This window comes from Rhinichthys klamathensis, unplaced genomic scaffold (assembly GCF_029890125.1).
Source record: "Rhinichthys klamathensis goyatoka isolate OS25496 unplaced genomic scaffold, OSU_Roscu_1.1 h1tg000168l_1, whole genome shotgun sequence".
NCBI classification, from domain to species: domain Eukaryota; kingdom Metazoa; phylum Chordata; class Actinopteri; order Cypriniformes; family Leuciscidae; genus Rhinichthys; species Rhinichthys klamathensis.
This window is the reverse complement of record NW_026606699.1, coordinates 1,308,215-1,330,888: the sequence shown is the minus strand read 5'-3', so window position 1 is coordinate 1,330,888 and position 22,674 is coordinate 1,308,215. Positions and strand designations below refer to the sequence as shown.

Sequence of the window (22,674 nt, the reverse complement as noted above, 5' to 3'; positions counted from 1 at the left end):
AGTTTCAAAATGGTCAAATGACAACATTGAGTCAAACATTGTTGATGATGATCCAGAACTAAAGAAAGAGCTCTCAACAAATGTTGTAAACATTGAAGACACCAATAATGCAACCCATAGGCTGATCAATTACTTTTCTGATTGGAAAAGACTCAAGACTGCAGTTGCATGGATGCTGAAAGTAAAGAAAGTTCTACTTGAAGTAAGTCGTCAAAGAAAACAGTTGACGACAACTTTAAATGATTCCAATGTGTTGGGAAAGAGGTTGCAACAAACCAAAGCTTCATATGGAGGAAAATCCTTGTCTTCAGACGACCTTGCGGAGGCGGAAAAGGCTATTATCCAGTTCTGTCAATGGGAAAGATTCAGCGTAGAAATTTCATCACTGAAATCTGGAAGATCTGAAATCAGAAAAGACAGTTCTATTCACAAGTTAAGCCCCATTTTAGAAGATGGATTGCTGAGAATCGGTGGCAGGTTATGCAAAGCTGCTATGCCTGAAGAAAAGAAACATCCAGTTATTTTATCTAAAGACCAGCATATTTCCAAGCTGATTCTTAGGCATATTCATGTACAGAGTGGCCATAGTGGAAGAAATCATATGCTGTCTATATTAAGAGAAAAATACTGGATTACTCAAGCCAATGCGACAGCCAGAAAAATTCTTTCAAGCTGTACTTTCTGCAAACGAAACAAAGGTAAGCTAGGTGAGCAAAAAATGTCAGACTTACCCGTAGAATGAATAACTGCAGATCTACCTCCATTTTCAAATGTAGGAGTGGATTACTTTGGCCCAATTGATGTAAAAAGAGGTCGAACTTCTGTGAAGCGCTATGGCGTAATTTTTACATGCATGGCCAGTAGGGCAGTCCATTTGGAGGTGGCATACTCATTGGACACTGATTCTTGCATAAATGCATTGCGACGATTCATATGCAGAAGAGGACAAGTATGTCAAATGAGGTCTGACAATGGAACAAATTTTACCAGCTCAGAAAAAGAATTGAAAAGGGCACTGGCGGAGTTTAATCAAAATAAAATCACCAAGGTTTTAGCACACAAAGGAATTAAATGGAGTTTTAATGCACCCACAGCCTCACATCATGGTGGTGCATGGGAACGCATCATCAGAATGATAAGAAAGGTGTTGTCCTCCGTTTTGAATCAACAAACGCTGGATGATGAAGGATTACACACTGTTCTGTGTGAAGCTGAGGCAATTCTCAATAATCGACCCATCACTAAAGTGTCCGAAGATCCAAATGATCTTGAAGCACTTACCCCCAATCATCTGCTTACAATGAAGAGAAACCCAACCTATCCTCCTGGTCTTTTTGAGAAATCAGATCAGTATGTAAAAAGAAGATGGAAACAAGTACAATACCTTTCAGATCTTTTTTGGAAAAGATGGATAAAAGAGTACTTGCCATTGCTACAAGAAAGGCAAAAATGGACAAAAGAGAGACGTAATCTTATGCCGGGTGATATTGTACTCATTGCAGATTCTACAGCCCCACGCAATTCTTGGACTCTTGGAAGAGTACTAGAGACTTTCCCAGATAAAAGGGGTTTAGTTAGATCTGTACGAGTTCAAACCAAAACAAACACAATAGTAAGACCAGTAACAAAACTTTGTCTTTTATTAGAAATGTGATAAAGGGAAGGTTTAAATGCATGATATATATATACATTTAAAAAAATGTACCTATGTATAATGATTTGTTTGATGGCTCCTTATGTAAATATATGATTTTGAATTGTTTATGCCCCATGTCATTAACAGTTCAGGGGCCGGTATGTTGGAGCCATTATTTTGAATTGTATTTTTTGTTCGTGACACTAGAGGGCGTATGAGTATTTTGAGTATATTTAAGTAAGGTGATAATGAGTTACAGGTGCGCTGATGGAAGGTCAACAAACTTTTTGACCGTGCTGTGTTGAGAGTTGGATTGTGAAAGACAGTGCTCATGCCTAACAGTATGTTTTGAATCAGATATTTTGATTTAGTTTTTATTTTCGTTCTTTTTTGTTGTTTGCAATACCAAATGGACAATAAATGGATTTGGTTTATCCGAAATTTATTCTGAAGGTATGGACAATATTTATTTTATTCAAGACAAAGGCACGCGTCAGAAACAGACTAATGAAACCATCTGCGTCCCTACACGCATTAAGTTTAATGTTTACTCACAAACACTTCAGATTCATACGGCTCAAATAAAAGGTTTCTCACACCCATGTAAACACACACCTGTTAGAGCTTCCTGTACAGATTATTCAGTATTATGATAGGAACACAAAGCCAGGCTGCTGTTCTGCTGTTCTGTGCCACTCACCTGGGCGCGCGGGAGGTGTTGGCGCTGTTGCATGGCGCATGAGAGCCGTTCCCATCGGTCTGCGCTGATCTCAGCCCATTATAATGTCCATTACTCAGTCTGTGGGTGTGATGAGGAAGGCGAGGCGACAGAGCCTCTGAGGTTGGTTTGTCTGGAGTCATTCGCACCAACACTGCCATATGAAAGCAACGGGACAAATTACATTTACATTCAATCATTTATTAGACGCTTCTGGCTAATAAACATCTTAAAAATAATACTTTAAAAAAAAAAGTAAAACTTAATACAATAATTAGAATCACCTTTAAAAATAACATAAACTATGGAGTTATTGCAAAGAGACTGATTCTCCAAAGGTGGAAACTGGACACAGTTCCAACATTTAATGTGTGATTAGGTGAGCTGGTGAACATTATACATTGAGAGATTATGATTTACCAATAATGATAAATTAGATTTCTATATCGTATTTCTGTACATTTGTTATAATTTTTTATTTAGTTTATCTATTTTTTTCATGTCTTTATGCTGTAACCACTGTGGTCTTTTGACTTAACTACGGTAACCTTCTTGTATTGTACGTATCATATTACATTTATTTTGTTTGTTATTTCTGTATATTTAAAATGTACCGTTCTGTTAACCCTTGCCTTAATAATACATTTTATTTATAATGCGCTTTTCTCAAACCCAAAGCGCATACAATAAAATAAACAAATACAGCAAGAGCAATAAAAACTCGTTTTTATTGCCTTATCAGAAAACTAAAAGTTTATATGTTTTTATGTATAAAAAAAGAAATACCAGGAACCATTATAAACGTCAAAATGTTGCCGTACAGTACTGACAATGAGATGTTACTTATCTTTTAAAATCTTAAAAAAAAGGTTTTAAAAAAATTTGAGGTCACATGATTTCATGGAAGGAAAAACCACAAGCAATATATCAAACAGAAGCAAGAAGAGTTATGAAATGAGGTTCAATCACTCTTAATAGGTGTTTTATTGTCTAGTAGTTTGCAGCAAATTAGTTTTACTATGGCTCAAACACACAGCGGTATCCTGACCTGTATGCAACACACACACACACACACACACACACACACGCGTTGTGTTTTCATGTTTTACAGGGACTTTCCATAGACATAATGATTTGTATGCTGTACAAACTGTATATTCTATCCCCCTACACTAACCCTACCCATCACAGAAAACTTTCTGCATTTTTACATTTTCAAAAAACATAATTTATTATGATTTATAAAATGTTTTCCTCATAGGGACAAAAAAATGTCCCCAAAAGTACAAGGATTTTGGATATTGCCGTCTTTGTGGGAACATTTTCTCCCCATATCTTAGGGTTTACCTAAGCAACGTTCACTTTGGCAACTGCAACATTTCAATGTATAAAAAGGTGGAATCAAATCAAATCAGGAAGTGCAATAAAATAAAGTCACATCCCATAATTCAATCATTAACTCATAAGATTTCAGGTAGCACTTTATTTTACAGTCCTGTTCTGCATGTACATACAATATACTTATTATAGCAATTACAATAACTGGGTTATAACTAGGTACTAACCCTGAACCTACTCCTAAACCTAAACTGAACCCATGCTGTTACCTTATATTACCAGTACTTTCTTGGGTAAGTACACTGCAAATACTTTAAAATAAAGTGTAACTTACAGACTAATTTATGTAAAGAAGGTGCACATGAACCTTCGCACACAGACACTGTTCCATAGAGTTGCTTTGTTTGATCAATTCCTTCATGAGATAAACGACTGTCAGGATTATTATAGACAAACAAAAGCACAACTGTGTGCAGTTGCAGTGGCTCCACTCGCTTTTCCAGTATGTGTCAGCAACACAGACACACCTTAACGAAAAAACACTGACAAAAGCTTTTCACAGCTAATAAGCCACGACATGCAGGACTGTCATGACGTTTGGCTGTTGTACTTTGTTTTCTCGTTTTGCATGCTGCCTGTTGTCTGTGCATTCATCCTCTTGCACAATTGTGTTTCTGTTTGACCTACTTACAGTCTGAGCGCCAGTTAAACTGCATTTCATCACACCAGATATTTCTGTTCAAGCATCATTGCAATAAATCTCAAAGCGTTAAAGTTGCTTTCACCTATTGGTTTGCTCACCTTGCGCAGAGAGAGGTCTATCTGAAACTTTCCTATGCGAGCTCCGTCTGCGGGGTAAGCTGGACGTATCCTTCGATGATTCCTAGGAACATGGTTTTGAACACAGTCAATGTGCTGACCGCAGCAAACTCATGAATCACTAAATGTCTAGATGTCAAACCATCTAATGCACATTCACAGTGTACCTGTGCTGCTTTGTGAATGGTCAGAGGGCTGAGTGACATCATGCAGGGGGTGGATCCAGTGATGTTGGACCAATCAGTGAGAGGCTTCTTCTCTTTCAAAATCTACAAAGGCAAATGTCCTTGATGTTTAGCATATGAGTGACAGACACATCCTGACCAATGCTGTTATATTAGTCACATGAAGAGGTACAAATACAATATTAAACAAAATACTTAGGCTACAAGACAATAATAACTGAAGTTATTAAGACAACAAATAACCAAAACATAAATGATCACAATAAGCCATTAAACTACATTCATACAGGAAAGAGGCTCTGTACTAAAACCTAGTGCACTGCCATGCTGTCTACATAGTTAAAAGCTGTGTTTCATAGAAACAGAGCATTCACAACTGATTTCAATAGAGTTTGGCATTAGAATGTTGCTGTTGTAAATGTTATGAGCATAAAAATACACACGACACACAAATATTGGGTAAAACAATCATTTAAATTACACTTTAGGTATTATTTTGAGCTTTTCATCAACTCAAAAAATAGACATTAAATAATAAAAATATAAAATTAGAATGAGTAAAAACACATAAAAAAAACATTAAATATCGTATTTGTTGTTATTTGAATAATTTAACAACACATTTGCATGTTCTTGGTTCTCTAATGGGAGTTATTGATCACATGACATGCAGGTAGTCATGTGACCAATAATTCCCATTAGAGAGCTGTGCACATGCAAATGTGTTGTTAAATTATTAAAATATTAACTTAAAATTTCAGAGGGGGCTTCAAGAAAATATTTTAGGTCAAAGGAGTTCACCTGACAAAAAAGTTTGTGAAGCCCTGCATTATGGGACGTCCTGCTCCATAATGGATACATGCAAAGAAGGCATCTTAGAAGGCAGCTGTTCAGTTTGTAATCATAAAACCCAGAAGAGAATTACGAATTTTTAATAAATAATGCATTTTAGGAACTTCCTATGGCTCTTTAAAATAGCATTTTTTCATTGTCAGGACAATCTGAGTGATTTCAGGGGGTTTCTTCCCGTCTTGTGTGAAATTCTGTGAGATTTTTTCAGCTGTTTAATGGTGCAGCAGGTGAAAATGGTGCGTCTGATCACTTAGTAAAGTAACAGCACAACTCATCAACCACTGCTGTTATTGTTAAACAAAACTAAAAATACAATTAAAATAAGTTAACAGAAATAAAATACAATATAAAAAAGCTAACCTTTTTTTTTTTTACTAAAAATGACTAAGCGAACAACCAAGAAGAACTTTTCCGTGAGTATATCACTATCAGGGCCTTGAGAGTTACTATAAGTACTTGTCCTAGTGATTTATTATGACTTAATACTATTCAGAGTAGTAAAAGAGTTAAACAGTACTGCAGCTTTAAGTTAAGCATCAATCCCACCCTCTGACTCACAGACACTCGTTTACAAAGTGCCATGGGAGATCAAACTATCTTTACTTAAAATATTCATTTCCTGTCATTGGAAAAGCCAGGTTTTTTCTAATATCGGTCATTATTAGCAGAACACATTTTACACAGGCGGAAAAACCAATTGTTTAGTCAATAATTCAAGAAGGTCCAGCAGACAGCTCTTGATCGCAGCCTCTGACTCACAGACACATGAGTGACTGCGAGGAACACATTCCTGTCTTTATTTCCTACAGACCGTACATACAGACAAATCAGTCATACTTCAGTTAAGACAGTCCGTCATGTTACCAGTTAACAGCTGCTTTATTCTCAATCCTGTCTTCTGTAAAGATCCCTACCCACATTCCCCGTCTTTCCTGATCTGTCAAATCTGTGTGCCAGAATTTGATTTTTACAGAGCAGATACACATCTCTTGAAGTATACAGACAGAAACACTCACCAGACGTGTGTTGAGTTTTGTAGGATATCTGCTTTCTATCGCTCTGTCCTCTCACACTTCCTGTGGTCCTTCCCTTCTCTGGGAATCCTGCCCTCTCGGACTCTCTCTTCCCTATCAGTAATTTATTCCTCCACCTACTTTATCCTTGACTTTAGTGTAACTATAATCACTATAACATAACTTAACGCTAGCATTAAAGCTGAGTGTGTGTGCCGTCCTCTTCCTCTTGAGTACAGTGTTATTTTAGTATTGTAACTGTATTTATTAATATTTTTGGATGAGTTTTTATTGTTATATTTTCATAATTTTTCTGCTTTAGTTATTTTATAAAGAAAGCAGTTGCTAACAAGCGGTAAGTTCAAACTAGATGGACATTTAAGGGATATGGTACAGTAATGGCACTTATTTCACCACATAAATAATTATAAGGATACGAGATATTGATTTTAGACGAAACTGTTTTAAAATCTTACCTGTTTGTATCTTATAATCCATTTCAGTGTACAAAACAATCATTGCAAAATAGCAGCAGCTGCGTTCGTATGAAACGAGAGAGAGCGAATCTGAGATTCCCGGATGACATAATTAAATAACTATATCTGATTTGAGTTTTAATATTTTATTAGCTCACCAAACGCAAAACTTCCACGAGGAAAAAACGTTCCTAGCAAGCATTTAGCGCTGACTTCAGTTACCCGGATGAGCTTGTGTGATCAGTTCTTACAGTTCTTACTGGTTGCTATAATAGCATATCGCTGGATGGTGTGATTGACCAATCAGAATCAAATAGGTGAAAAAATCCCACAGACGTGCATTGAAGGAGGAAACCCAAACCAGACCAGAAGATCACAGAGATAGGAGTTTTCACACAAGTTTTTAGAACATGCAAAGCCCTAGTTTTGTCGTGTTACTTAAGAAGAAGCGTGTAGGACGTCTTACCCTCTGAGACCTGTGGCGCAGCTCTTTTCTCTCTTGCCTGAGGGAATTCAAAGCTTTATCCTTTTCTTGTTCCATTTCCTTGAGCTGTTTTTCTAGTTGCTGGACTCGTTCCTGCAAGACAGCGACGTGATCATTAAAACATTTTCAGCATGAACAGAAACTTCATATGAAACTTACACATTCAGCAATAAGCCTCGGTCTGGTGTCACTGATGGCATATACTCAAAGAGAGAGAGGAAAGTCGGCGTGGTGCCGCCCACCCGGCACATTGAGCTGACAGGTCAGGGTCAGAGATCTGTCACACGGAGCAGCTGAGTCAATGAGCACTTATGCACTGCTCTGACACTCTCACCTTGAGCGCTGGCACGACGTGACAAAACTAGATCACTCCTATTATACTCAATGGACACTAGACGCTCCTGATGCGGATGTAACACGTGTACAGTTAATGGACAACCTGCTATTTTATCCCCCCCCCCCCCCCCCTTTAAAAAAAAAAAAAAAAAAAAAAAAAAAACAGTAATATTGTGAAATATTATGACAATTTAAAATGACTGTTTTCTATTTTAATATATTTTAAAATGTAATTTATTCCTCTGATTAAAGCTGAAATTGTAAAATATTCCTGTGAATTTTCAGCATCATTACTCCAGTCTTCAGTGTCACATGATCCTTCAGAAATCATACTAATATGCTGATTTTATGCTCAAAAAACATTCCTTATTTTTTTCAATGTTGAAACCTTTTTTTTTTCAAAATTCTTTGATGAATAGAAAGTTCAAAAGAACAGCATTTATTTAAAATAGAATCTTTTCTAACATTATAAATGTCTTTACTGTAACTTTTGATCAATTTAACTCATCCTTGATGAATAAAAGTATTGATTTATTTGATTTATTTCCCCCAAAAATAAAATTAAAATTCTTACTGACCCCAAACTTTTGAAGGGTAGTGTTTAATGTTACAAAAGCTTTCTATTTCAGATCAATGCTGTTCTTTTGAACTTTCTATTCATCAAAGAATCCTGAAATAAAAATGTAAAAAACTGTTTTCAACATTGATAATAATCATAAATGTTTCTTGTATCAAATCAAATCATCATATTAGAATGATTTCTGAAGGATCATGTGAGTACAGTAAAAAAAGTAAAACTGTAAAATATTATATTTAAAAATATTAATTTTAATAGCGTAAATTACAATTAAAATGCAAACATTATAATAAAATGTCATTTCATATTAAATTCATATTTTTAAATATTTTTATATGTGCAATATATAATTATATTATAATATTGTTTGCATTTAAATTGTAATGAATGCTATTCAAATTATTATTTTTAAATATTGTTTATATTATTAATTATGAATTATATGGATTAAAGCAGCTTATAGGAGCAACACTGCAGACAGTCACCAAAGAACTCCATGTAACCCGATTCAATTCAATGTATCTCTCTCAGTCAGTGTAGTCCCTCTCTTTTGTGGCCACTGATGTAATTACCTTGTTTACTGCATCATGTGACTGTGTTTGGTCTGTCAGCGTGAGCAATACTCACACCCATGCTCAGTGTGGCAGTCTGCCTCTACTGATGACATAGCAGTCAACGAGAGTGTCCAATTTTTAAAACATCGATGTGTAGTGAAGACACGCTAAGTTCCATTAACTTCCACTTGACTCACAACTCTGATTTGGCATGAACTGTGCGGCACTAAGTGTGATGTGCTCGTATAGTAATAAACATGAACTGTTAAAGTCCCACTCCGATCATATTTTGAGCTATTTTTAAACATTCCCAGTGGTCTTTAAATTATGATTATGCCATTTTTAGCCAAAATCACAAAACCTGTGCCATTTTCTGGGACTTCGCTTCAGCAGAGCGGCAGTAGCTCATTAGCAATTCGCCTCTGCGTTGTGGGCGGAGCCGTTGGCACGGAGACGACCCTCCCCCTGCTGTTGCTGAGAGCTCTGTCTCTCCCGCTAGCTTACACCCCCAATACCGGTGGGGCAACAGTATTATATACACGTTAATTATTATTATCCGAAGTTAATCAAAGTTATCACTGATCACCGATCATTATTTCACTCCAAGACGTCGCGTGTGGAGACGCCCAGTGGAGTTACTACGTCACAACTCCAGCCTATTTTAGCCGGCATTTTAGCGTCTGCTACTGATTCACAGCCATTTGAATGTAGAAATACTCAGAAATACAACTTTGAGCTTATTTTCTCAAGATATGTCCTCTAACATCAGAAAAATGCCACAAGAACATGTTAACACCTAGAAAAACATTATTTTCATCGGAGTGGGTCTTTAAGCAAATAAAATGAGAAGCATTCAATAGTTTCTACAAGTATAAAACATGGTAAATGATCGTGTTCATGATGAGTTATTGGTAATCTAGTTAAACTAGACTGAAACTTCTGTCAGATAAACTCACCTGAGATGCGTTGTGCATGTGCTGTACTCTGGTTATCTCTCGCTCTATGACCGTTTCACTTTCTCCATTCTCTCCTTCTCGCTCATCTTCTATTCCGCTTTCCAGCTCAAGAATGTGAAACTCCATGTCTTCAAAAGTTCGCACTGTGGCTTCCAGCGCATCCTTGTCCTGAATACAAAACACATACAGACAAAATTCTTCAAAATTATAAGGGAGCAAGTGACAACACATGAACGCCTAAATCTGTCAGTAGTGATTTTTATGCTTTTGTTTCTCTGCACCAAAAGTAATTGCAAAAATACTGACTTATAGCTTTAAAACAACACTCTTCCCATCTGTCATTGCTCAGTCAGTCAGACTCACATGACTGGTTGAGTCAGAAGTCAGTGTCACATGATCCTTCAGAAATCTTTAAGTGTGTTTGACTTGAAGTGGCGCTGCGCAGACTGACCGCTGTATGACATCAAAGTACACAAATCCATATGATTTTTAAATCGCTCTCGCGGTACTTTGATGTCATACACCGGTCAGTCTACGCAGGTCGAACAGACCTATTCTAATATGCTGATATGCTGCTAATAAACTTTTCTTATTATTATCAATGTTGAAAACAGCTGTACTGCTTCATATTTTTGTGGAAAGTAAGTATTTATTTTTTCAAAGAAATTAATACTTTAATTCAGCAGTGCTAGTAAAGACATTTATAATGTTACCAAAGTTTCTACTTCAAATAAAATATGTTCTTTCGAACTTTCTATTAATCAAAAAATCATGATTTTTACAAAAAATATTACGCAGTTTTCAGTATTGATAATAAAAGACACTATTAAAGGGGACCTATTATGCCCCTTTTTACAAGATGTAATAAAAGTCTCAAGTGTCGCCAAAATGTGTCTGTGAAGTTTCAGCTCAAAATACCCCACAGATAATTTATTATACCATGTTGTAAATGCACCATTTTTGAGTGGGAGGAAAAGCATGTTGTTTTTGTGCATGTATCTTTAAATGCAAATTAGATACTTCTGCCCACCCCGCTTTCCAGAAGAGGGCGGAGCCTGTACAGCTCAAAAACTAACAAAACATCTGTTTGGTTTTGATCACCATCTCTATCGCGGTCACGCTCATGTGACATTGCAGTTCTATGTCATAATTAAAAAGCTTTTTATTTGTTAGTTTTTTATTATTCAAAGCCATATCAGTTTTAAAACTTCTGATATCACACACATCCGAAGCACTGGCACAGAAGGCACATCCCGCGAGTATTAAACTAATTTCTCTTTTATGTCTTATTTCACTTAAACTGTCAAATACACACAAGGTTATGTCAAAAACACACAAAGTGCACATAAACACAGTAGGTTATGTCTGTGAACGTAAACAGCAAGTAAAGAAATCGCATGTGTATATTAGATCTGTGTATTAAAGTAAAAGCAGCGTTACATACAATACCTACTGCTATATATGCTGGTTATATAAACCAAACGATCGAATAGTAGCTTTAATAAGAATACATTTCTTATTTGAATGCTGCTATTAAATGCTGTGGCGAGGTGATAAACATGGCGGACTGCGTACAGCTCATTTAGGGGAGGGGCTAAGCTAATAGGGCAGATTCAGTGCCAATTGTAGGCGGGGCTTGTTTCAATGTGACGTCAAACTGGCTCATTTTGAGACACTGTTTCAGATTTATGGGTAAAATAACAGAGTGGATGGATTTTTATCACGATAGGGTGGTAACACATAAATATGTTCAAAAACGATATAAAAGTGAATTTTGCATAACAGGTCACCTTTAATAATTGAACACCAATAATAATTAATAATAACTGAGCAGCAAATTAGCATATTATCGACCACCCCTAGTTTGTCATCACCTTTTGCAGCTGAAGCAGCATTTGCTCCCGCTGGTCTTCTGGCTGTGAGGGAATCTGTTTCTCCATTTCCTCACACTTCATCTTCATCTTCTCCACCTTCAGACGCTGCTCCTCCAGCTGAACACGATCCTGAAGGAAAGCACGTTTTCAGCTCAAACACAAATGAAGCTTTTTATGAAACGCGTCATCTGTAAATCAAGCTGTGAACACATCAAATACAGACCTTCTGTCTGTTGGCCAAGCGCTGGCCCTTTCTTTGCCTGTCCTTCTCTTGCAACACCTGCAGGTGATCTGTGTGTCTGCGCAGTCGCTCCTGCTCTGCCTGCAGTTCCCCTCTCAGCAGGGCCACCTCCAGCTGCAGCTGCAGAAGAGCAAACACACGGGTCACTTTCACTGCACGCTGAGCTGTAGTTGGTGAGAACACACCTGTTCTCCGCTCACCTCAATCTTCAGCTCCTCCCTCTGCTGGTCGAGCTCTGTGATGCGCTGCTGCACCAGCGAGGGTGACGTCAAGAGCTTCGCTGGGTCTCTGTCTGCTTGTTTGACCCGATACTGGTAAAGTTAAGAATGAGAGACCGATGTGGTTGAAAGTTGCAGGACTGTCTATTTGAACAATGCTGAATAATGATCATATATAAAATGTGAAATAAAATCTTATCTGCTCTTCAGCTAAAAGAAGGCATCTTAGAAGGCTGCATAATATAAAATTCAAATACGAAAAATAATACATAACATAATATAAAATCGTATCTACTTTTTGGCTAAGAGTAGGCAGAAAGCAGCATAATATAAATTATGGTTCCACTTTATTTGAAGGTGACGTAGTTACATTGTACTTTACTGAGTAGTAATATTAATTAAATACATAACTATAGAGTTAGGGCTAGTTACTTGTAATTATGCATAATTTACTATTATTACAATAGTAAGTACATGTAGTAATGTGTAAGTACGTCACCTTAAAATAAAGTGTTTCCTAAAATACAAATATAAAAAAATAATATGTAAAATAATGTAAAACGTATCTACTCTTTGGTTAAGATAAAATATCATATAATAATAAAATTATATATATATATATATTTAGGGCTGTCAAACGATTAATCACGATTAATCGCATCCAAAATAAAAGTTTGTGTTTACATAATATATGTGTGTGTACTGTGTATAATTATTTTGTATATAAATGCACACATGTATATATTTAAGAAAAATATGTTATTTATATATAAAATGTTTATATTTATATAAAATATACATTATATATAGGCTATATTCAGTCTATATACAGTATATACATGCAAATATTTCTTAAATACACATGCATGTGTGGTATTTATGTATTAAAAATAATTATACACAGTACACACACATATAATGTAAACACAAACTTTTATTTTGGATGCGATTAATCGCGATTAATCGTTTGACAGCCCTAATATACTTATAAAGTTGTATCTGCTCTTTGGCTAAAAGAAGGCATTTTAGAAGACCGTATAATACAAAATATACATTTGAAATGGAAGGCAGCATAACATTTACCTGTTCGCTCTCTGTGCTGCTGCCCTCTGTGTCTGACTCCGCCCCCGAAGAGGCGGGGCTTTGCTCCACAGCCACTCGCATGATCCACGGGGATTTTCGGACAGGCTCCCACTGGCTCCTCTGTGTATCCATATTGTGTCTGGGCATGTCTAATTAAACAGGAGTGGAGACCAGTTAAGTTTGGAGGTATATGACATTTACAGTAATTCAGTCCAGCTCATGGGAGGCTGCAAACAAGGGTCAAATGACAGATGCTCAAGCTAACATGCATTGACCATGGTAAAAGTGAAATCCTGTCCTAAAAAGATGCGCATGACTGGTAACCAGCTTATGTTGTGTTATGGATGTTTCTTAATTAGATTAATCAGCAAAACGTCTTACATAACATCTCTTAATTCTCAGGTGAGATGTCTTTCAACAAACCACAGAAAAGGCTGTGAAGATGAAAGCACAAATGAAAGACACTAGATCAATGTCATTGTAGCTTGTTCAGGTGTTTTTTTACACAATACCATACAACAAGGCCACAGTTCACTGTAAATGGGCTCTGTGTGTTCATTGAAGCTTTTGTATTTGCCGGTCTGTGAGCTTTAGTTCTCTTCACCCCGTATCGCCCTCTTACGCTCTTAACGTCACATCTGACAAAGCTGAGAGTGGGAACAGACTCTCGGTACGCCATTGTCCAAACCCTTTCCCACCCTCTCTCTGCCCTGTCCATCAGTCCTGCCCATGCCAAAGCCTTATTAGGATTCAGAGAACTGGAGCCACAAGGATAAATATAAAACTCCGATATGAGGAGTTCCAAACACAGACTGGCACACAGAGAGTTCTGGAGGAGGAAGTGGCTTCTGAAATGTCACAGGCCGGTTTCATATTTCCACAGAGAGAGAGAGAGACTGGAGTCCTAGATTAACCACAGCCTCACTAAAGCAGACACACACAATAGCTTGTTTAAACACGAATTTAGCTTAGCCCTACATGACAAAAGCAGGTTTTTTAGTATGTATATTTACTACATGTACTGTATAGGACTGCCTTCTCTGCAAAGGATACATGCCTTACAATTTAACTAAAAGTCTTAGATGGCAGCCTAATATAAAATATAAATATAAGAGAATAATATTAAATAATTATCATGTACAAAATATCATAAAATAAAATTCTATCTGCTCTTTGGCTAAAAGAAGGCATCTTGTAAGGCAGCATAATATAAAATATAAATATAAAATAATATACAAATAATTTAATTTCGCAAAAAGAAGGCATCTTATAAGGCAGCATAATATTAAATATAAATATTAAATACTATATATAATTCAATAATAATATAGTAAATAATGAACGTACACTGTATGTACTGTATACACTCACCGGCCACTTTATTAGGTACCCCATGCTAGTAACGGGTTGGACCCCCTTTTGCCTTCAGAACTGCCTCAATTCTTCGTGGCATAGATTCAACAAGGTGCTGGAAGCATTCCTCAGGGAGTTTGGTCCATATTGACATGATGGCATCACACAGTTGCCGCAGATTTGTCGGCTGCACATCCATGATGCGAATCTCCCGTTCCACCACATCCCAAAGATGCTCTATTGGGTTGAGATCTGGTGACTGTGGAGGCCATTTTAGTACAGTGAACTCATTGTCATGTTCAAGAAACCAATTTGAAATGATTAGAGCTTTGTGACATGGTGGAAGTAGCCATCAGAGGATGGGTACATGGTGGCCATAAAGGGATGGACATGGTCAGAAACAATGCTCAGGTAGGCCGTGGCATTTAAACGATGCCCAATTGGCACTAAGGGGCCTAAAGTGTGCCAGGAAAACATCCCCCACACCATTACACCACCACCACCAGCCTGCACAGTGGTAACAAGGCATGATGGTTCCATGTTCTCATTCTGTTTACGCCAAATTCTGACTCTAACATCTGAATGTCTCAACAGAAATCGAGACTCATCAGACCAGGCAACATTTTTCCAGTCTTCAACTGTTCAATTTTGGTGAGCTCTTGCAAATTGTAGCCTCTTTTTCCTATTTGTAGTGGAGATGAGTGGTACCCGGTGGGGTCTTCTGCTGTTGTAGCCCATCCGCCTCAAGGTTGTGCGTGTTGTGGCTTCACAAATGCTTTGCTGCATACCTCGGTTGTAACGAGTGGTTATTTCAGTCACTGTTGCCCTTCTATCAGCTCGAACCAGTCTGGCCATTCTCCTCTGACCTCTGGCATCAACAAGGCATTTCCGCCCACAGAACTGCCGCTCACTGGATGTTTTTTCTTTTTCGGACCATTCTCTGTAAACCCTAGAGATGGTTGTGCGTGAAAATCCCAGTAGATTAGCAGTTTCTGAAATACTCAGACCAGCCCTTCTGGCACCAACAATCATGCCATGTTCAAAGTCACTCAAATCAACTTTCTTCCCCATACTGATGCTCGGTTTGAACTGCAGGAGATTGTCTTGACCATGTCTACATGCCTAAATGCACTGAGTTGCCGCCATGTGATTGGCTGCTTAGAAATTAAGTGTTAACGAGCAGTTGGACAGGTGTACCTAATAAAGTGGCCGGTGAGTGTATATAATATATAAAATAATACAAAATCTTTTCTACTCTTTGGCTAAAATAATGCATCTTCTAAAGCAGCATAATATAAAATATATAATAATAATATAAAAATAATAAAATAATTACAACAATTCTAATACTACTACTACTAATAATAAATATAATATAATATAATAAAGTTTTATCTGCTCTTTTGCTAAAAGAAAGCATCTTATAAGGCAGCATAATATACAATATAAATATATAAAATAAAATAAAATCTCATCTGCTCTTGGGCTAAAAGAAGGCATTTTATTTTAACATAAAAACATCTTACCATAAAATGCTGCCTATGCAGACAGCTTACTAGGTGTTATAAAAACCAAGATGTTGTCCTGTAGCCAGATTTGTCCTGGGTGTTAAGTCTAGTTTGGTTAACGCCAACAAGCCTAAACACAATCTTATCTGCCCTTTATCTAAAATCCAACTTAGAGAAGTGAGCAGTATTCATGTAAGGTTTGAAGTCCAGAAACAATAAAGTGAAAATGCAGATGGGAAAGTTCTGGGTCACTGTGATACACTTACAAAAGAAACAAAAAGAAACCCAAGAGTGAAAGTGGGAGAAAAGAGCAACAGGTACAATAGCGTGGGTGAAACAAACGGGTGTAATGAGTGAATAATCATTTCTAATTGCAGAGGAGTGGCAGAAGAGATAAAATGTGGCATAAACATCCTGTTATGTAACGCGCCCCTCCTGGTCATTACTAACACCGCTGGCTCTCACTGACGAGTCCGACTCTGTTCTTCACACTGACTTACTAATCATTTCTCCTTGACTCGGCAGTAACTCGCCACTAACCCATGCACATTCCTTCTGCTTCTTTACAGCAAATAGTGTCAGTGTTGTGTGTGCGCCGTCCGTATTGTGTTTGGCATCGGACAGAAGAATCTGTATGTCAACAGAATATCTTCCGCATCCTGCCACAAAACCCAATATTCATACGACACGACTCGGTTGCGCTCCACCAAATCTTCTTGTAAAACCAGTTTAGATAAAAACCCAGAAGAAAAACCTTTACTGTGGAGCACGAGGAAAGCTTCTATAAAGAACCTTAAAAGCTTCTGTCAGGCACTTCATATATAGAACCTTTTTGGGGTACCCATCATGGGATCATTTTATGGATTTAGTTCATTAATTCAATAATATGAATTAAACCGCTCGTAAACATATTAGGGTTCTATGTAGAGCCTCAACAAACAAAGTGTAATTCCATGCTACTGAATTAATACTTCCAACTGGAAATTCTACATCTTTTTACTTGGTAGTTTAAGGGTGTGTTCACACTTGGCATGTTTGGTTTGATTAAAACGAACCCTGGTGCGATTGCTCTGTTAGTGCGGTTCATTTGAATAAGTGTGTGAACGCTGCCATCTGAACCCTGGTGCACCAAACAAGAGGACCGAGACGCTGAAAACATGAGTCTCGTCCGCTTCCAAGCGAACTCTGGTGATATACGAACGCAACATGGACCAAAGATATCTAAACGAACCAAAAACAGGACATGATGATGTCACATGAGACCCTAAAAATACCTGTTTTTTCTCATCATAGTCGCGATGTTGCTTATTACAGTTCGGTACAGCATTAGAACCACATCTCCTCGCAGCAGATCTTCGTTTGTGTGTGTGACGGAGGGATTCCTGACTTCCTGACGCTATTTTGACTCCTTTACACATAAGCTCTTCACAATTTCTCAGCTGGTCAAAATACATCATGACATACACGTAATAAAAGCCAGCCAATCAGGTTGTGATTGTGAAGATATCCTTATGCCTTTAAGTACGGTATCTTTAGGTTCGGTGTTAAAATGCCAATGTGCACGCTAAGTGGACCAGGACTAAATGTTTTTTTTTTATTCTTTGGTCCGAACCAAACAAACCAAGCAAACCGAACAACAAGTGTGAACACACACAGACTATCGTGATACTAAAATGGCTAATGTCCAAATATTAAAGTATTATCAAGGTTTTTGTCCAAAAAAAATTAAATGTACCCCAAGCTTCATTAAAAAATACAACAATACTGCCATGGTAAATGCCCAAATATCATGTATTACCATCCGCAAATGATAAATTACATTGTACTCCGAGGTACCTGAAATACTATAGTACGGTACTATCATGGTAAGAAATCTGATAATACAAATGCATAGTTCGTTTTCTGCAGATACACTGAAAAAGAATTGGTGTAGGATTTACTTCTAAACAATTTTCACTCTGAAATTGCAAGTGAATATAGATAATTCCAAAGAAACGAGTACCACATTGAATTAAATGTGAAATTTCGAAGTAGAAACACTGAAATAGTATTTTCTTTCATACTTCCATAATCAGTTTTATTCACAAAATCATTTTTTACAGTGTTTTTAAAAAATTTAAATCAATTTTTTAAACTGTAAAATTTTAACTTGTTTATTAAAGTAGATTATCATTATTACAGATTTGATTTGATTAATGTTTATAGATGCATTTGCATTTGGTATATCTTACCTGTACAAAGCCGTTTCTGGCGTAAAGCTGGTCTCAGGACAGCATTCCTCACGCCGACTGCTCAAACTAAACAACAAATACAACATTAACGTTCAACACGCCTCGTTATAATTACAGGTGCAACTCAAAATACTTCAGTGAAACACTCACGAAATACAGCTGAACGGCGCAGGACGCCCAGATGATCAGATGAGCTGGATGTTTACTCAGATGTGAGCCGTCTTCCCTGCATATGTTGTCATCACTTTTGTCTGTGAGCGTAACAAACATGTTTGCTGTAGTTTATCATAAACCAAACAAAGAGATATCAGTGACCAACACACTGATGAGGTCAGTGTTCATTGAGATTGACCTCACACACAGGCCCTGAAGTAGCCTTGACTCACTGAGAGATAGTTCATTTAGTTATTCAAAGAAAGAGTTGTGATGGACTGAATTGTAGAGTTTGTGATACTGTTTATTCTCAGGGGTTTTCAATCTTTAGATGCCGTGGACCCTCAAATATGATCATCCTCGTGAAAGGGACCCCCATTCTAATATTTAAAAGGCAGCTATATATTTAACTTACACTATGAAATAATAATATAATGATAATATAATAAATAAGTCTAAAATATTCTTTAGAAAATAAATATTTAGTTTCTATTGTTAAATTATAAAGTTTTTTTTCCTACTCACTAATGTACTGTTATGTTTTATTTATCAGAATAATTTGTATTTACTTATATCAACTTTAAAATGTATTTTAATAATTTCTTATTTGTTGTAATCAAATCATTTATTTCTTATATATATATTTTTTTTCTCTCTCTAAACTTTTTCCTGTGATCCAGTTTGAAATCCCCTCTTGTACAGCGGATATAATGCTGGTTTATACATAGCCTAATAATGACAGCAAATGACATTTATACAAATCACACTTGTGTTACATAATATTTACTCTAAATTCACTTCAATGTGAAAACATGGTAGTGCCATATTTCATTTTATTTCATGGTAAGTTAACGTTATCTAGTAACGTGAACATATTTCATGCCTCTCCTGAAACTGTCATTCAGGTTCTCCACTATTTCAAACAAACACACACACACTGCCTAACGTTACTTGATCCCTGTCAATCAATGCTTCTATCAAGAATTTAAATCTCTAAATCTGAAGTATGACTTAATACGTAATTTCGAGAGAAAATTAATCGCCCCAATTCTATCGATAAATTCATATAGGCTAACTATACGTGAATTGTACCGATTCATACCTGTCCAGAACTTCCGCGTCAAATCCCTCAACGGTCCTGGGTTATAAAAAAAACGACAAAATATCGAGACAACAGTGATGAATAAACTCCGTGCTGGGGGATTTAAACAGGCTTTTCCCGTAACAACAAGATACGATATGACCAGCGGGATTTCCAACTTTCACTCAGCCGTTGTTGAGAGAGAGAGAGAGTTTCGGCGAGTCTCTGGCCGCGTCTCAAACCTAATGTGACGCCTACGTAAACAGCGTGTGGGCGGCGCGTTGGAGTTCACTGGCTGCACACGCACGTGACGCTCAATCCCGCTGTCTATATAGTCGACTCACTAGGGTTTGAAGCACAGCCCATAATGTCAGCTGAATGTGACCGTCAACAGGTGAAGCAACAGTGCTTTTAATGACACTTTAGATTCTATTAAACAATCAAAATATGACTAGGCCTATGTTATATTTGGATTGGAAGAACTATACACTAAACTTGGTTAAGGTATTAAAATGACAATTATTTATATAGCCTACATAAGGAAAAATTACTGGTATAAGGCAAACTTGTTGTGCAAAAAAGTCATAAAAAAAAAAAAAAGCGCACAGGCAATAAAGCACATTGACTACAATGTAATCAGTTATTAATATTGTGTTGGTTCTCCCTTGTTTTTGATTACAGCAGCCATTATCCTGAGTTGACTCACTAAACTGTGCATGTGTCATTTCTTAACTTCTTTCCAATCCTCAAGTTCTTCCCAAAGTTGAGCTTCATTGGAAGACCTGCATGACACCATGGTTTATTATTTCCGAAAGGTTTTCAACGGCTTTAAGGTCAGGAGACTGAGGAGGCCACTTGAAGACTTCAAAATGCTGAGCATGAACACTGTCATTGCACACAACTTTGTTGCATGTACAGTGTGTTTGGGATTATCATGTTGGAAAATTACACATTCTCCATACATTGTGTTCAGCAGGATTCCCAAGTATTGGTCCATTTTCAAAGTGCAACCAACAACATTATAGATCCTTCCAACACCTGCTGCAGACATGCGCCCCAAATACCATTGTTTCCCCTCACCACGCACGCATTTGGTATTAAAACACTCCATTTGTCTACCACAAACATATCTAACACCGTCCATCGCTAGGTTGCTAAATTTGGACTGCAGAACACGGCTCCAATCTTCCACACTCCAATCCTTATGATGGCAAATGCAAGGTGTTTTTTTGCAGTAGATAAAACTAATAAATGGTTTCTTTACTGGTACACATCCTCAGGATGAAATTAGAGGTAGGTTGGATGTCTCGTTCAGGTCTTTAGAAGCTGTTTTGAAGTGGTCCCACATTCAGGTGATTTTCATCCTCCGGTCAAAATGCTCTCTTGTCTTCCTTGACCAGTCGCACTTTCCATTCTGCATGGTCTTTCTGTGGACATTGTGACCATTCACACCCTGCACATGAGCAATGTCAAACACCATTGAACCAGGGTTTGCCATTTGAACAATATCCTCCTTGGTTGCAGAGGACAGCTCCTTCCATCTGGTCAGTTTCACTAAAACACCAACATCTAATATAGCTAATATCTGCCACATTGTGATTTATTGCTGGGATAATGAGTGCAAGATTGGCATGACCACTTGGCCAAAAATGATGTCCGCACAATTCAGTATATGTTTCATTGCATCATGAACGCGTACGTTCGTTTTACACTCCAGGCACAACTTTACAACAATAAATATTTAATAAAAAGCTTAAATAAAGTGTTAAGAAACAAATTTAGCCCATCTGTGAAAAGTTTGTTTATTAGATTATGTATTTACTTTTTAATTGAATTATATTTGTCTTGTTAAATTGGATAAAATATCAAAATATAATATTCAAGAGTTAGTTGGTTTGTGTCTCTTTAAAACATACACACATTCCGTCCGATCAAATCACACAAAGTTTGATCATTTCAAAATAGGCTTGAAAATATGAAAAATTATTTGAGGTAATGATGTTAATTAATACAGATGAGGTGAGTTTGACCTGAGCAGATTTCTCATAAATTGTTTAAAAGGTACTGCGTATGAGGAATGACCCCTAATCGTTGCTCAGTTCACTTCTGAGGGACGTGACAAAGACAGCGTGACTTTCACATCACGACAGTCAGAGTCCAGAGCGACTGCTGCGGTCATAAATCTCAAGCGTAAGTGTGCATGATATTAGTCTCAGTGCCACACAGACAGAAAGAAAGAGGGTGAGATGCGTATAAAAGCTGAGACAAAACACAGAACAGATGGAGGGCAGTAAGACAAGGACACTGAACGGACAGCTGGCTCTTTTGTGCACTAAAGTGTCTTCCTCTTGCACACAACATACTGTCAGAGACATTCAAATCTTATACCTTGCCGCAAAAGAACCTCATTTGGCAAACGCAGGCGAGACTATCAAGAATTTAGTGACTGCCTTTATGTGACAGTCTTTGTTTCACTATTATTCACACACCCCACTGTCACACAATAAAAGGCTTGTTATTTTCCTGCCGAAGCACATCTGTTGGCTTCCTGGCATTGAGCTGCTTCTGCATTAAGGGCACTAAGAGTGTTGAGTGCTGTAAGCTTGATATAACGCAGGTAACTGCACAACACTCGCTCGTTTAGAGGTCAAGTGTGTAGCACTAAAACAGAACTGCTAAAATAGTCATTGCTGTCAGTTAAAATACTGTCCCTGCCTGCCATTAGTCAAGTCACAGAGATAGCTCCGCCCCAAATGCACACTATTGGCTGAGCCAGTGTTATGCCACACCCACCCAGGACAATGAAACAAACAGACTTCAGTTCTATTAAAGCGTGTTTTCACCACGAAAAAAAAAAAAAAAAAAAGGTAAATGCAAGTTTTTAATCGCACAATTAAGACTTTTTTCCTCACAATTTCGACTTTACATCTCAGAATTGTGCCTTTTTTTCCTCAGAATTCAGGTTTTTTTTCTTTACCATGGATACGA

At 37.2% G+C, this 22,674-nt stretch overlaps 1 protein-coding gene across 2 annotated transcripts in view; it reads right to left on the bottom strand.

Moving 5' to 3' along the window:
• phldb3 (pleckstrin homology-like domain, family B, member 3) overlaps positions 1-19,930 on the bottom strand; it is a 34,035-nt gene extending 14,105 nt beyond the window's left edge. The window contains exons 1-11 of one of the 2 annotated variants that reach the window (XM_056259483.1): positions 19,708-19,930; positions 18,453-18,518; positions 13,361-13,509; positions 12,260-12,370; positions 12,042-12,179; positions 11,819-11,947; positions 9,945-10,112; positions 7,504-7,614; positions 4,679-4,780; positions 4,494-4,575; positions 2,337-2,508 (exon numbers count right to left, since the gene is read on the bottom strand). In XM_056259483.1, coding sequence (XP_056115458.1) covers positions 2,337-2,508; positions 4,494-4,575; positions 4,679-4,780; positions 7,504-7,614; positions 9,945-10,112; positions 11,819-11,947; positions 12,042-12,179; positions 12,260-12,370; positions 13,361-13,507 — 1,160 coding nt within the window. In that variant the 5' untranslated portion in view covers positions 13,508-13,509; positions 18,453-18,518; positions 19,708-19,930. The remainder of the gene's footprint in view (positions 1-2,336; positions 2,509-4,493; positions 4,576-4,678; positions 4,781-7,503; positions 7,615-9,944; positions 10,113-11,818; positions 11,948-12,041; positions 12,180-12,259; positions 12,371-13,360; positions 13,510-18,452; positions 18,519-19,707) is intronic. The other variant, XM_056259484.1, reaches the window with a different exon arrangement.
• Positions 19,931-22,674: the final 2,744 nt, after the last annotated feature.